Source organism: Vombatus ursinus, unplaced genomic scaffold, assembly GCF_900497805.2.
Source record: "Vombatus ursinus unplaced genomic scaffold, bare-nosed wombat genome assembly UNPS02000749.1, whole genome shotgun sequence".
Classification (NCBI taxonomy): Eukaryota; Metazoa; Chordata; class Mammalia; order Diprotodontia; family Vombatidae; genus Vombatus; species Vombatus ursinus.
In genome coordinates, this window is record NW_020940527.1 from 27,317,684 (window position 1) to 27,334,886 (window position 17,203).

Below are 17,203 nucleotides of genomic sequence, written 5' to 3' on the forward strand. Positions count from 1 at the left end.
GGTGCTTAATAAACATTTGTTGTAGTTCAAATCATCTCATTTAATGCCTAGCAGCCCTGTTTCTGTTCTCCACTCTTCTTTCATCTCATCTCTTTTCCCTTTTCAAAGTCATAACTTTATTTCCAGATCTGTGGCTGTTGTAGACTTCTAAGGGTGTTGGTTCAGTCAATAGAGATTATTACAGTTCAAAGACTGTCAGAGGCTTTGTAAGAGTTTCATAAAATAGCCCAAAATTAAAAACTCTCAGTAAATGTATAAAGATTTGAGACTTTTGTGACCAAATTCTCTCGAGGCAAATAGGTGTTCTAAAAACAAAATGGATTATTTTTAAAAGATGTTTTTCTCTACTAGGAAAAAAAAAATCCTATGTGTAGAATGTTGTTTTAATTCACTGAAAGCATGCAACCACTCTTTAATAACCTAGAATAAAATCACTTATTTTTATATGGCGTTTTGTTACATTTGCAGAACTTCCAAACTTTAAAGTTAGAAAGGGGGTATGGGAACTCTAGAAAATTCATACTTTCCACATTTCTTAATTTAAAAAACATGACTAAAACAAAATATCAAAACAGTTAATTTTATTTTTTTTTTTGAAGAAAATAATTAAGTTCCGAAATTCAGGGTATTTAATAAATAAACAAAGAAAAGTCCATTTCACCAACAGTTTTACTGGAGTGATTCATCAGTTCTCAAATACCAGTTTTAGTGCAAGAAAACATTGACACTAACAATTAAAAAACAAAAACAATCAATCTACTTAGCTGCCATGGGCATGTAATTCTGTTCTCCATTGTGAAGAAACCAGCAGAGTGTAAGCTCTTCCAAGTCAGGAACTATTTCACTTTGCTGTCTCCAGTGTTTAGTACCATAACATAATGAATGAGTACATCTATGCTGAATTGGAGTAAGACCATTCAGGCATCTTCCAGAAGCCTGACCACCTGGCTGAGAAGAGGTTCTGATGCAGGATGGATACCAAAGGCTTTTGCTTAACAGTAGCAAATTCTTTAGGGGTACAGGAAGATCGCTGTCCCAAGGTAAATCAAGTCTAAAACAGAAGATTTCCTGCAGGTGAGTTCTCAATTAAAATAATCCATATGCAGGAAAGTTGTTTTGCAGAGTTTATATAAAAAATTCTATCTTACCTCCCTTATTTCAACTTTCTCCTCTTCATTTCAAAAACCCTAAGAATCCCAGCTCTCTTAATAAGTCTTGTCAAATTACAGATCACTATTTTCCTCAGTTCCATCCTAACACAGCCTGTAAATCCCAGTTATTCTCCATCTGTCCCAATCCTCTCTTAACTACATTTTAGTGGGGCTGAAAACAGGAGACATTCACTGGAAAATTATAGTGTTTTTTTTAGAGCTGGAAGGCACCTTCAAGACAACTAACTTCAACCTCCACCTTTTACATAAAACTGAGGCCTAGAGACGACGATCAATGTCACACAGCTAGTGGCAGAGTTGTGACAAAATCCTAGGACTGCTGACTCCTACCCTCAGTTCAGGCTAATTGTACTACAACATGCGAATTCCTCCCTACCCTGGTGTTAATGGAACACACTCTTCATTCACTTGCTTTTTTGTTTTCTCTATGTATCTTGTACCTGTTTGTGCATATCAGTTTTACTTTGCAACCCTGGCATAGTCACAGCACTACACACAATTTTGGGCTTAAGAATGTTTTGATAGTTTGAGAATTGATGAACAACATGAATCACTAGAAGTTATCGTGACTAACATAACAAAACCATCAGACTTTTAAAAAAAACTGTTCGTTTAAATTGTTAGAAAGGAGAGAAGGTTCTTTTTTAAAAAATTGGTGATGGAAGGGGCAGCTAGGTGGTACAATGGATAGAGCACCGGCCCTGGAGTCAGGAGGACCCAAGTTCAAATCCAGCCTCAGACACTCGGCACTTATTAGCTGTGACCCTGGGTAAGTCACTTAACCCCATTGCCTAGCAAAAAACAAACAAAAAAATTGGGGATGGAAAGAAGCCAAAATGCATCTGAGGCCCATTCACTGAATATCACCAGCTATGTAAGAAAAGAGGAATACTTAAATACGTGTTGGCAAAAATAAAAATTCTTCTAACTGGAAGACTGTCCTAAAGATGGTTGATTGTGCCTGCTTCAGTTTGAGCCATAAGGAGAGGGTATAGCAAAAAGGGCAAAAGAAGTCCTTCTGTTCCAATTGTGAAGGAAAGGTCCCAAAAGATTTGCTAATGAGGGGAATAATCCAGGACACAGGAATTTGAGCTCCTAACCACAACTGGCCCAATTAGACTGAAGATATTTCCCACCTGAAGGACAAATTTTCCAGACACAGCTACTCTGTAGCCAAAAAAATCTACACTTGCCTGAGCAAAGAAGCTTCTGACATTGGAAGGAGTCAGGGTAAGTTTCCAACTCAGGCCAGGGAAGACAATGAACTTAGAGTAGAAGAGCACCAAAGTGACAGATTTCTTAGATCTCACAACTTTTTGTATTTATCACTTTGTTAACCATTAAAGAAATGCATACTGTTATTTCAACAGTGACCAACTAAAGAAAAGGAATGTTAATTGGACTATGCTTTTACCTCTCCAATTATCTATCACTGAAAGAACCCTAAGGCTAATCACTTTGGTGGCAGCTACTGGAATGGTAAGCATACTGCCTAGCTAATTAATAGGGAGCCTTACAAAGTTTGTCCTAGCAAAATAACCCTAGCAAATGGGGGTAAAGTTACATACCACTCTGAAATAAAATTCTAATCTTTAGAATAAAATCATACTTTATTATGTACAGGGTACTGGCATAAATGGTTTTAAAAACTAAGTCTTTGAAAATGCACAACATTAAGTTGTCATTAGATATTAATACAGTAGACTAAAACTGTTGTGTAAACACAATTTAAGATAAATTTAATATTAAAGGGAGTCATTACAGAAATTAGCAATGCTTACCATTCTTGAATTAACACCACTATGCATTATGAATATATACTGTAAGTTTCCAATTGACTCGATTCTTAGGCTCAATTTAATAAACACAATTGTAACATGTTTTATTTATATGAAAAATACTTCACTAAGAAAGTAGACAAACTGCACAGAAATAGTACAAGTGTCATGTGCATAGCAAGATAGCTTAAAGCATCTACATATGGCTTTCTTTAAAATAAACCTCTTGGGGAAATAGCCCATTTTGGACCTTTTGTTACAGTTGATATATGTAAACTGTTTCACATCTTTTAGGCACTTGCTAACAATAGTGTTCATATCCCTGAAAAACAAATCTACAAAAAAAAAATTAATAAAACTAAAATTAAAACCAAGAAAATAATGCTGGTAAAAGCTCTGTATATATATTTTTTAAAAGTTTACAACCGGTTTTATTAGTGCATGCCCAGAACTAAAAACAAACTTTTTAGGCCAAAAAATTTCTGTGCAGGGTTTATAGCAAATAAGCCATATACAAAAATATGTACACGTCTAAAATCTTAGTTATATACAGAAGAGAAGCCCTGAAGATTTATTCCAATCAATAATAAAAATATATAACACTTATAGTAACCATGTAACAAAAAAATCTTAGATCATGTAATTTTATAGTACAGATGAGCTCCATTATACAAAGACCCAATACAAGTCAAACCACATTTATAAAGCAGAAATTTTTTCTTTGATTCTTCTGTGCAGCAACTTCATTTTAAGTCTGTTCTTATCGAGGCATCCACTAGAAAGCTGTCCTGAGTTCTACCACTGATTAAAGTTCTATACTGCTGTCTCCCTCTACCTCCCTGACACCAATCAGCTCTTTTGCTTTGGATTTCCAGTCCTCTAAATATTTCACACTTTCATGTGTGAAAGATATGGGATGATGTTTTGTTAGTCACGGAAATGGGGCTTTTTTTTTTCCAGAGCTCTGAGATTACCAGATTGTTACTGTATATTTAAAAAAAAAAAAATCTAGAAAAACAAATTTTCCCTGAGAAGCGCCTACTTGTAGATCTTACACCCAGAAGAAAAACAGTTAGAATGGCAGAGGGCATCTACATCAGGTTAAGTATAAGAGCTCCCTGGAAATTCTGGAAAACGCATTTATCTAAAGAAATCTGCCACCAGCTCTGCAACAAGGTTCTCTAAAGTTGGACTAAAAAAGACATTTCCTTGTTTCTGTTCCAGCCTTCCGATACAGCCCAACACTGGCCTTTAAATCATAACCTCTAAAGGTAGTATAAACCTTCACCCATTACAGGACATAGCTCAGTAATGTAAACCTTAACAGGAAAATAAATTAGTGATTTGCTTTACCTATCTATTCAGAGACATATCTTGTACAAAAGTGAGGTACCCAGTGGTTTCCTAATTGCAATGAGTTAATTGTAAGTCAAATACACTATCTAGCCAATCTGTTTCCTTCAGAAAGCTCATAGATTAGAGCTGAAAAGGACCTTAGGGGTCATGATCAGTTCTACCCTACTCATTATACAAATGAGCAACTTGAAGTCCATGGTGACTTCCCCAAAGCCACACAGACATTAAATGGCACTGGAGAATAGTATCTCTATCTCCAAATTCCACTGGACCACTACTGCCTTGAGGATTATACTTCTCTCTGTGCCAGAGGTCTCTAAGTAATCTGGACTGAGGATAGGCAGCCTGGAAAGGAAACCAGGAAGAGAAACTTTAGCTTCTTGGTGGGATGCTGGTGCCATACTTAGAGGTGAAATACTTACCAGATTTTATAGGACTGATAACAGCCAAAGCAGTGTTGATGGAGATGCCAACCTCCATCATAATACACATTCCCAAGTAATTTTTCAATATAACTTACTGGGGGAAAAGATTTGCTTTTCAAATTTTTTCCTTTTAACCTAAATTTCCCAAACATATTCTTGCAAAAAAAGAAAAAAAAACCCAAAGTACATCTGTGCTATAATTTCAAAATGCATGCATGTTGTGGTTGCATTTTCAAATGCTACAATTCTGTTTTTCCATGAAAATATAACCAACTCGAAAAACAATTAATATTTAAAAGCTTAACTTCTGGTACTACACTGAAATAGAAAACATCTGCATATCATAATTGGATTCATTCTTTTAAAATAATTTTATTTTTTAATAATCAAGGTAAATTATTCTAACATATGCCAATCCCGAGTAGCTTCCATTAAATGTCGCTGTCCATGACCCACCCAAGCATCCTGATTGTCAAAAACTCTACCACAATACCAGCAGTTAAACTTTGCCTTCAGAGTATTATCAGAGGTAGTTTTCACAATCTGATAATTATTTTTGCTTGTCTTTTTAAGCGTTAATTTCAACACAAATCTTTCTTTCACAGGTTTAAGTACTTTATGCCTCTTGGCAGAAAAGTCATCAGTAATTGCTTTAGAAATGTTACAATATGCTGGTTCCAGAAGTGCCTGAATTGTTCTTTTTGACAATGAAACCTTGAGTACATGCCCTTTAAACTTTGCAATAGTTTTCATTACATTTACCACTTCTGGAGCATCTGCATCAGGATGGTTTAAAACCACAACAGGCTGATTTCTTCTGGGGCATTTTACAAGCTGTGTAGAACTGAAAGGGAAAAGTCGCAAAGTCCTAACTGTATCCTTAGGAAACCTTGGTCTGTAAAGGTCAAATGTGTCATGAAAATCTTCAGATCTAGTTTTTCTTTTACTCTTCCTATGCAACATTACTTTTTTTCTAGGCCATTCCTCAAAATTCCCTCTCCATTTTGGTCCAAAGTTCCTGTTTTTATATGTAATCATAGGTTCAGAAGCTTTATGTCTTATATGAGTTTTTATTTTTGAAATCTGTCTTCTGGTAGACTTTCTATTACTGAAACCACTCCCAAATGAACAATCTGTTTGACACCTTAATAACCGTGTCTCTGGACGGTTGGTGGTACAAACTGTCCCTTGAGGAGGTATGGGGCATATTGCTGTAGAGGTTGCGATAGTTGCATTTGCTGGCATCAATCGATCTGTTAAGAGTAAGGCATCACTAGAAGAGACTGGTTGTTTCTCCTGTGCTATGGAAGTTTGATGAGACTGTATGATATCTAACTGTAATGAAGACTTAGGACTGTTTACTGACTGACTGTTATCACAAGCAGGATTCTTAATAATTTTCAGCAGTATTTTTTGCTGTGTTGCTCCAGTTTTCTTTGGTTGATGATTCTGATGATCGTAAGTGCTACTCTGTAATACATCAGATGGCCCTATTTGCGACTTCTTGGGAGTAACACATCGTAGGAGAACTGCCTGTCGGCCATCAGGCAACAGTGCATAAAGAGACTGTTTCTGCTGGGCTTCACTTGGCTGTTTTACTGAACCCAAAGTATGTGACTTAGTGCCTTGACACCCAGGCAGTGTATTTTGAGGAGAAATTCTATTCACTGAAGACTCTGCTGGGTTTCTAATAATATACGATCCTTTAAATGGCACGTTATTTTCTGAACTAATTGTCATTTCAGGCCTACTCTCCGATGTAGAGGGGCAAATTATACTTGGTGGACTATCCTTTTTCAATTCTGCCCTTACAGAAGGTGTTTTGTCATGCTCCTTAGCTGCAGCTCCACCAAAAATTTGAGAACTCTCACCTGTGATGTTGGCAACACTTCCAAGCACTCCATTACTTAACCTTAGAATCATTCCAGGTTTCTTGTTTAAAAGGAGAGATGACGGTACACCTTGAGTCATATAAATACCTGGTGGATTAGTCGATGAAAGACTTCTTCCTGAAACAAACTGTAATCCAGATTTGCTAGCAAGATGCAAAGGTAAAATAAACCCTTTAGGAGATGACTGAACTAAAATTGTTTTTTTCGGTTCAGAATTTATTGGTGGGCTCAGAACATGAAAAGAACCTAGGCCATTAGAATTTTCTGGAGTAGCCTGTATTTTGTCTTTTACAAGCTGCTGAGTTATTATTGTATCAGACTGGGTTTTAACTAATGTGCCAACACCAGCAATTCTGGGTATTTTCTCAAAGTCTCCCAAATCATTTGGTGTTGAGAGTACTTGTTTTTCTTTCTCACAATCCATTTCTGCATTTGTTGTACAGTTGCTGGCACTGAGACCTTTTGTATGTACACCAATACCCACATTACTAGATGAAATGGGTAAAGTGCATGGACCTTCTGAACCTTTAAAACATTCAGTTATGTTGCTCTTTTCCTCATTTTTCAAAAGTGGCTCATCATGAAGTTGTATTCCTTTATTTGGCGTCATACCAGAGTCTTTTTCCACACTTGATTTTTCATTCAATACATCTTGTAACAACTGGTTTTCTTCAGGAGATAAAAAATCAGATGCCTGTTCACTCTGTAGTGAGAAAACAGATGTGATTTTAGGCATTGTGAATGAATCAGAAGAGACATCCTCCCAATCTGATTTCTCAGCTACATTCTCCAAGTCTTGATTTATGTTAGCATGAGGATTCTGTGTGTCAATATTTTGTATGGTTTCTAAAATTTCTGTGTCAACTTCACATTGGTTCTTTAAAGGTTCAAAAGTATCTTTAGTGTTTAAAGGGCAGTAAGTTTGACAACTCTTTGATGGAGATGTTTGATGGAGATCTGGATTTGTGTTCCTCTCCACTGATGGCAAGACTGCTTCACTTCTCGAATTATACTGGTGTACAGCTGTTTTGCTTGATGAAGATTCTTCAGAATTTTCACAAGCTGTCACTGAAATACTGCATGAATTATCCAAAATGTCCATTTTTGAGTAATTATGAAAAGGTAGTGATCCTTGATTAGAGGATGGCATATAGCTGAGATCATTAATACTGGAGTTATTCAACATCCCACTATATTGTGCTTTTGGTTCAACAGAATTTACTTCACCAGATTCCAAGTTAACTGGGTTCTTAACTGTGGCACATAATACCTGAGGATGACTTTGAGTAACACAACTTCCCCATCCTTCAACATTATTATTTATTCTAATTTTAGTGGTCAAATTCAAAGGAGCTGCAGTCAATTCTGAATTTATTGACAAGTGAGGTGTACTTTTCTCAGTACCTATTGTCTGAGATTTACTCCTAGCTTGAGGCGAGACAGCTTTTTCCTTTTCCAATGTTGCATTCCCTGAAAACAGAGGAGTAGAAAATGATAATGGATTAGATGTGTTAGTGCAAATTGTATTATTCAAATCAGATGTATGCAGTGTAGCACCTGTAGATAATCCAGTGGTTTCAGCTGTATGATGCTGCAAATCAGTAGTGTTGTCCTTTGTTATTTCTGGCTGTAGACCTGGAGAACATGAATTCGACTTACTGGTAGGCAACAATTTTATAACTATGTGTTGTTTTCCATCTACCATCTTGAACCCCATAAACTTCGCACTATAGTTGGCAGGAATTGATATTTTATTATTTTTCATCATTAGCACTGTGGGTCCATGTATAGCATTCTTTAAAAATCCAAAACCAGAACTTGATCCCTCTTCAGGTCTACTACACTGACTGGTAGGTAAGAGGTTTCTTGTTTCTGATTCTGACTCATCTTGCTTCTGACTCTGCTTTTCAATATGTATGATTTCATCCTTTTCTTCATTCAAATGCTCCCATATATTACTCTGTTCTTCAGATTTAACCTGAATTTTATTAATATTTTTAAGCACCTGTGTGTTTTTTTCTACATAGCTGTCATTTCCATTGTTCTCTTTCTTCTGTCTCCAAAGTGTTTTTCTTGATGTTCCTATTTTGTATCGTCTTAATATTAGCTTAAGTCCAGCTGTAGTCTTTACTATCCTTTTTTCACATTCTTCCTTTTCCAGTTTGTCTTTTGCATATAATTGATCTTTGTGCAAAGCTATAACATGTTTTAGAAGTTGGTCCTTCCCTGCAGCACTATAGTTACAATATTGACAACTGAAGGGAAAAGTAGTGGAATGAACAAAGAGATGCTGCTGAAACTCTCCTTTGGTGAAACTTATATGATGACATTTACTACATTTATAATGAATCTCATTATGTCTATGAATATGCTGAACGAATGTGCCAACATCCTTAGTAGAGAACTTGCATTTTTCACATTGAAAATTACCATTAACACAATGGTTAACTGTAAAATGCTTTGTTAAGTCTAATAAAGTGTACACATTCTCATCATTACAAATGTCACATTTTACTAAAGTGCTTCGGTGGATAAGCCTGTGTTGTTTAAATGACTGAAAGTCATTTGCAGAAAAACTGCACATCTCACAAGGATATAAAGGTAACTCTCCACAGTGCAAAAGCTGAAAATGTTTCTGCAAATCATTCGGGCTATATCGAACATTGTCTCTACATTTTGTACAGCTGAAATTAAGTATTTTTGCAGACATTTTCATTCCTTCTTCTTCATATCCTATATTGGGTCTATGCCACAAATTACAGTCCTCTAAATAGTTTAAAGGACTTTCATCTGCTTTCTCTTTGCCAACAGATTTTCTGGCAGTTTGTGGTTTATTCTCAAGTAATTGTCTATATATGTCAACTTCATGCGTCAATAGGGCTTCATCTGGAATACTTATCTTGGGCAAATCAACTTTCACATTTTTCAGTTCACAAGGAAAATTATCTTCTAAAACTCTTGGTTCTTCTGACTCTACAGCATCAATAACTATTATATCTTCCTCATCATAATCTTTTTCTAAAGTAGTTGGCTTTTCATCACAAAAAAAATGCTTCTGTTCAGATGGCATGATTTGAAAAACTGAGCCTGGTGTCCTCTACTCAGCAAATTCTTGAAGTTATTTATAATTTATGCAGAAAACTAGAATATTGTGCTGAGACATCTTCAAAATTCCAGAATTTTTCCCACTTTAACTTACCTAAAATTAAAGAAAGAATTGAAATTCTCATCACTAAATATATGTGAACTTTGTATTTTAAAAGATTACAAAGTAAACACTTTTTAACAAAATACCTAGGAAAATTACTGAGTCCAATGCCTTCATTTTAAAACTAAAGAAACTATGGCCAAGTAAAGGATAAGGTTTCTAATTTTCACTAATCTGCCATTAACTAATCTGACCTCTAACATTCCTTTACACTCTAAAGACCTTATGATTTGTTAAGTTGTTACTTCAAACTTTTTTAACAAAACTTTTAAAAATTCAGCAAAATAGCCATAGAAACTATGCAAGTCTTGATTATAGAAATGTGGGTTATCCATTCAACCCAGGGACTAACTTCCATAGCTTCTGAATGATGTTTCCAGAATAGGAACACTTAAGGAAACAAAGGAAGTTGCACCAGGATTTTGTTCTTTTTGGTGGAAGACGGTCCAGAACTGTGATTTCATCAATTCAAAGGACTCACAATATGGGAAATCTGGCAGAAAGCAGAAATTCATAACTTATAATCCTCACATAGAATTTGTTTGGGCCACTGAAAAGATTAAGTTACTTTATCCATGGTCACACAGCTAGTATGTGTACAGTTTCACAGAACGAATCCTTCTATTAAGCTGATTTGTTCTGTGAAGTTTGGATTCAGTCAAAGGGCCACACTTGAGGACCTGGAAGGCCACATGTGGCCTTGAGGACATAGGTTCCCCACCCCTGCACTATACAAGCTACAACTCTCACACATAAATTATCCTCAATAACATCTACTTCTAGCATTAAAAAAACCAAACGAACAGAACTCAGTGCCCACCACTATAAAGGAATGTGTTAGTTTGGGGTGGCCAGGGTGGGGGGAGTGGTGAGAGGAGAAAAAACTGGGAAAGAGAGCAACAAGTGAAGTCAACCCCTTGAGAAGATGAAAACCTACCTGAATGATTATCCTCCATGATAAAAACATTCCCATTCCATCATATCCTTCCCATCCCAGTGAGTCTGAACAGCTGTCACTACTCAAGCCCCATTCTCCACCCCCTAGTGACTACTCCCTTATTCCAATCCCTTCAATCCAAACCCCCACCCCTCCAAAGTCCCACTCTCAAGCCTCCATGTCTATTCCATAAGTAAACTTGCTTTTGTCTTCAACGTTTTTCTTTCTCACTACTTCCATCTTCCTGCACTCTCTGAGACCTAACTCCCTCCTAACGAGAAAGCTTCTCTGGCCCTTTCCAGCCCTAGCTGCACTTTCTTTCACACCCCAGCCCCTCTTTCCCTATACCAATCACTGGTCCTGGCAGAGGAGCTGGAATATTCTTTGCTCTTAATTGCCACTTCCAGGCTCTCCCTCTACCTTTCCTCTTTTGAGGTTCATTTATTCAATCCATATTATCACCCAAATAAAATTCTAATAGCTGTTATCTACCAACCTCCAGGATAGTCTCCGTTCTTCCTCAGTGAGTTCTGTGCCTGGCTCAAAGTCTTCTCTCTTTCCCAGCTTCTGCCTCATACTAAGGGACTTCAACAGACATAATACTGATACTCCTTCAAATACCCTAACCTCCCAATTCCTCAATTTATTTTCCATGACCTACTCTTCCATCCCATCCTCAACTACTCAAAGATAGGTCATAATAGGGTGTGCTGGAGCCAGCTATTATCAGCTGGGACACAAAAGTTAAATTTTCATTATAAGCATTTATACCTCAGAAGTCAGCAAACCAGGGCTTGATTTATTGTTTTACTGATTGTCTAGACTTAAAATAAGAGGGGAAATGTTAATAATGCAGATTAAACTTAAAAATGCTGGCATTCTTTTCTTTTTTTTCAGAGAGCCACCTGTTAAATATTTACTCGAACACCACTGGTCATACCTTTCCATCTCCATGTTAATGAACTCTGAAATTCCTTTATATGATCATAATCTGTTGTCATACCACCTCCCCCCTCTGCCTTGCATCCCCTAATCCTATTTCTTTATCCTCACTGCAAACTCCAATCTTTCCACCCCTTATAGTTCTGTAACAGGCCATCATCCCTGTACTGGGTACACTCTCTTCCCTTCCCCATCGTGACCCCTTGGTTAAATCAGTTCAACTCTACATGATGCTCTCAGTTCTCTAACCCTTTATCCTATTGTTGGTCTTGCCCTACCAAACCCCAACCATAGGTTACTCCCTCCACCCACTACCTTCACTCCTACCCACATGGTGCTGAATGAAGCTAGGAAAAAAAAAATCATGATGACTGGGTCCCCTCCAGGTTTACATTAAATAACCTCAACTGGGTCCTAACTTGGCCAGGCAATCCTTTTACACTTCTCCAATTGATTCCCTTTCCCATTCACCAACAACAGCTTTTTCCAACCTGTTTAGCACTCCCCAAACCTCCCACAACTCCCCTTCCCCCCACCTCCTCAGCTGAGAACCTTGCCTCATGTTTCACTATAGACATTGAGGCCATTAATAGCAAAGATCACCCTCTTCTCTCCTTTCTTATCTCACACAATTCAGATGCTTTCTGCCTCTGGGATGAGAGAGATGACTCTCTCCTCCTTCGACCACTTCCCATAAAGTGGCCCTTTTCCTTGCTAAGGCAAACCCCCTCTACCCATACAAGACATCCCATCTTTTACCAACAGATTGCCACCTCATAATCTCCACTCTCTCACTAATCTTCAATCTCTCCCTGTCTACTGGTTGCTTTTCTACTGCCTACAAACATGCTAATGTTTCCCTCTCCCCCAAAAATAACCTCTCATTTGATCCATCCACCCTCACTATTGCCTTATATTTTTCCTCCCTTTCATGGCTAAATTATTTGAGAAGGCTATCTATAAGCAGAGCCTTTATTTCCTTTCCTCTACCTTTCTAACTCTCTGCAATGTGGCTTCTGACTGTCATTATTCAATTGAAATAGCTTTCTCCAAAGTTACCGATGATCTCTTAATTACCAAAAATTCTCAGTCTTTATCCTTCTTGACTTCTCTACAGCCTCTGACACTGAAGATCAATGGTGTCGAACTTAAATAAAAATAGATCCTTGCAGCTGCAAACGGTCTTAGGAAACTACAAGTTAACATTATCTATGTTACATGGTATTTTTTAAAGTTCTCTTCTTGCCTGGTCTGACTTCTCCTTCTCAGTCTCTTTTTGCAGGATCTTCTTTCAGGCAGTACCTGTTAACAGTAGGGTCCCACAAAGATCTGTCCTGGGCCCTTTTCTCTTCTCCCTCAATATTAATTTGCTTGGTGATCTCATACATGCCCATGTATTCAATTATCACCTCTATTCATATGTCTCCAAATGCCTACTGGACATATCTAACTGTGCATCCTATAAAAATCTTAAATTCAACATTATTTCCTCCCCCTCCCCCAAAATCCTCCCTTGATTCTCACTTCCTTATTACTATTGAGGGCACTACCATCCTCCAAGTCACCCAGGCATCATCCTCAACTCCTCACTCTCACTGTCCCTCATGCCCCCCATATCCAATCAGTTGCCAAGCTCTGTTGCTTCTACCTTCACCTCTCTAGTGTATGCCGCCCTCTTCTCTCTTCTGACACTGCCATGACCCTGTGCAGGACCTCACCATTTCGTGCCTGGACTACAGCAACATTCTGCAACTACTGTTGGTCTCCCTGTCTCAAGTTTCTCTCCATTCCAGTCCACCCTCCAGTCAGCTCTCAAAGTGATCTCATTAAAGCACAAGCCTTACACTGCCCCCCTCCCATTTCAGTAAGCTCCAGGCCTATTTCCTCCATGTGTCCAGCTTTTAAATCTCTTTATTACCTGAGCCCTTTCTATATTTCTAGTCTTCTTATACCTTACTCCCCTCCATGTGATATCAGTGACACTGAACATCTTTTCTCTTCTTCCCACATGACATTCCATCTCCTGACTGGTTATTATCACTGGCAGTCACCCCAAGCTTAGAATTGTCTCCCTGCTTTCTGTCTCCTGACCTCCCTCACCTCCTTCAGACTCCAGCTAACATCTCACCTTCTGTAACATGCCTTTCCCAATCTCCCTTAATGCTAATGCCTTCCATCTAAGATTATCTCTTGTTTATTCTATCTGTATCTTGTTTGTACATAGCTGTTCACATGTTACCTCCTCCATTAAAACTGTGAGCTCCTTAAGAGCAGGAACTCTGTGTGTGTGTGTGTGTGTGTGTGTGTGTGTGTGTGTGTCTGTCTGTCTTTCTTTGGATCATCACTGCTTAACACAGTACCTGATAGTACAGTAGGTGCTTCATAAATATTTGCTGACTTGATCTGACTTGATATAAGGTCAAAATATCTAGAAAATTGTTAATATGGTATAAGAAAAAGAACACAAATGTCACACCTGATGAGAAGGTATGGATGGGTTAAATCAGCACCACTGAAAAGTATCCATATTGATGAGATCTTGGGTCCACTGAAATAATTAAGTAGAACATAAATATATATGAGCAGGAAGAACAAATTGTATTTTTCTGAATTTAGCTTACCTGAAAAATATTAGGCACCACTAAGAAATTGCTATACTTCATGGTAACCTAACATTTGGTAAGTTTTGTATTATCACATATGAACAATAGTTTTCTACAGATAATCCGTAATGACAATATCAAATAAAAACTGACTGATTTTAGTACAGTAGGGTAGAATTATTCACTGAGAAAGACAGGCCTTTCTTAGGGAAGTTGATACAGAATGCTGAATCATATGGCCTTATGAGTTTGAAAGACAAGAACCTAAACAAAATGGTGAAGTGAGAGAATAACCCTAGTATCTTCCCTTCACTTCCTCTAAACAAGAAAATACTTTGAAGGTATCTCAAAGAAAGGAAGATTTCAAACTAATGAAAAATATCATGGGCAATAACACTATTATCAAAAATATAAACTTCTACTAAGTTAAATACTAACCCATACTTTTCTCATCTCTCAAATTTATGAGAATGATCTATGCATATTAAGATTCTTGATGTAAAAGAAACAGGCAGGCTTTCCCATGCAATTTTCTACAACAGACTACATCTGCATAGTCATACATCGACAAAAAATATGGAATATATTAGATCCCATTGTATTTATTGTATCAATTGACCCTGCCCCGAAGCATCTTGATTTTTTAGACTTAATTCAAGATGTTTCATTAGATTAAGCTCATACAAGTCATTGTGACAGATATAACAGACAACTTTGTTCAGTGCATCCATGAATGCCAATATCTGAGGCATTTAAAAAAGTATACTCTTACAGTTGCACATCAATGTCATAGAGGATATGCTGCATGAAGAATAAATAAAAAAAAGTTCCACTGATGCTAATTTGTAAATGGCACTGTGCTAACCGCATCAACACCTGGAAGACAGTAGGGATAGAGACTAGATGTGTGATTTCATTGGGACAGAGAACTCTCAGATAGGAAACTACCTTTACCAATGCAGGTCAGCACCTTCTGTGCAACCTATACTCCTAGAAAGTTGCCTGGAACCCTAAGAGGCTAAAGAAGGACTTGCCTAGGGTCGCATAGCCAGTATGGGTCAGAGGAGGGACATGAACCCAATTCTTCTTGACTGTGGGGGCCCAGCTCTTTATCCCCTATGCCACATCGCCTCTATACAATACTATAGGAAGTGCTAAATGAAATCACTAATCACTCAAAAGACACTGACCTAATATCTATAAAGGAACAGTAAAGGAATGAAGACAACTTGCTAGGAATATTGAAAAAAGGATTCCTGCTTCACATAATGATTTTTCTGTGTTAAAAGAAGTGGTATCAATTTTGAAATCCCAGCCAAATCTAAGATTCTGTGAATCAACAAAAAGCATACTGCCCAGATGATGACATGTAGTTGGAAAGTCGATCCACTTTACATCAGTCTCTCATATACACACACACACATACATACATATACGTATACATGTATGTATGTATATGTATAAGACAGACAGGCACTACTGGCAATTAACTTGGTCCAGAACTGAAAAGAAGTTCAAGATGGATCACATCTGGGAAATGGTAAAAAGGCTTTCAATGATTCCAAGCTGAACTAGTCCCCCAAAGTTCATCTTTTTAATGCTAATATCCTGGTGATGTCATATGGCCATGAATCATAAAAAGCCATAATATAAGAATCAAAATTGTATTGTCAATGGCAATGAAGAGACATTAAAAAGGATATAAGAGGGAGCAGCTAGGTGGCGCATTGGATACAGCACCAGCCCTGGAGGCAGGAGACCTGAGTTCAAACCTCAGACACGAAACACTCACTAGCTGTGTGACCCTGGGCAAGTCACTTACCCACAATTGCCCTCACCCAAAAAAAAAAAAAAAAAAAAAAAAAAAGGATATAAGAATGCTGCAGTGTATTGTCAATGATCCCTTGGAAGCAAGAAGCAGTATTAAGAACCAAAGCTATACATAAATGTAAAATAGAATGGAACAGCTGTGTAGGAAGAGTGAAATACGGCAGGCAGACTGCCCAAGTTTTAATGTGGTACCAAAATATTACAAAAACACAAAATATTACAAAAAAATTAAAAAAATAAGGCTTCTAATGTGCTTGAGGTAGAATGTCTAAGTAGAGTTTCCAGAAAGATATGGTACAAAGAACTGCACAAAATGAGAAAGAACAGATTGACTGCATGCAGCACCAGCAGAAAGATTACCCAAACCAAAGAGAATGTAAATTCATTGAAGCATACGAAGACTGTATAATATTGTTAATATAGATTTTATATATAAATACATATCATTAACATCGACAATACAGATTCCCTACCCTCAAGAATCTTACTTCATAAGGTAAAGAAAAAATAAAAATGTGTGTTATCTAAACACGTCTTTGTATAAAAAGCAATGGCACAAAGTGGTCTCTCCATATTCATCCCAGTTGTCCACTCCTGAATAAATCTTACTACTACATTTGTTCAACACAGCATAGACACTACAGCATCTACAAGTGGACACTACTCAGAATACCAGCATACCTCATGGGAGAAAACAAAAAGTATCTTTGTATCATTCCTTGGAACCACAATTAATTTTCTGGGGCAGAATCACTACAATATGTCTCTTAAAGTACTATAACTAGACTCAACACAGATTTACAAGTGTGGAAAACAGCATGGTTTGGTACAAGAATAGAATATTTTTTATTTCTAATACCTCTGATTATTCCCTGCATTTTACTGGATATTCAGGCTACAGTAGCACCCTACCAGGAGTGGGGAACCTGCAGCCTCGAGGTCTCAAGTGCGGCCCTTTGACTGAATCCAAACTTCACAGGCCACACCTGCAGACCAAGAGGGCCGTATGTGGTCTCAAGACCGCAGGTTCCCCACCCCTGCCCTAGACAAATGTCTTCTG

General features: G+C 37.5%; 1 protein-coding gene across 4 annotated transcripts in view; it reads right to left on the reverse strand.

The window, feature by feature from the left end:
- Nucleotides 1-5,083: 5,083 nt before the first annotated feature.
- The window catches only part of ZNF518A (zinc finger protein 518A), a 36,622-nt gene continuing 24,502 nt past the window's right edge, over nucleotides 5,084-17,203 (reverse strand). For 2 of the 4 annotated variants that reach the window (XM_027859743.1, XM_027859763.1), the window contains exon 3: nucleotides 5,084-9,822. In XM_027859743.1, the coding sequence (XP_027715544.1) occupies nucleotides 5,128-9,693 (4,566 nt within the window). In that variant the 5' untranslated portion in view covers nucleotides 9,694-9,822 and the 3' untranslated portion in view covers nucleotides 5,084-5,127. Of the gene's footprint in view, nucleotides 9,823-14,186; nucleotides 14,259-17,203 lie in introns of all 4 variants that reach the window. The other 2 variants (XM_027859770.1, XM_027859753.1) reach the window with 2 other exon arrangements.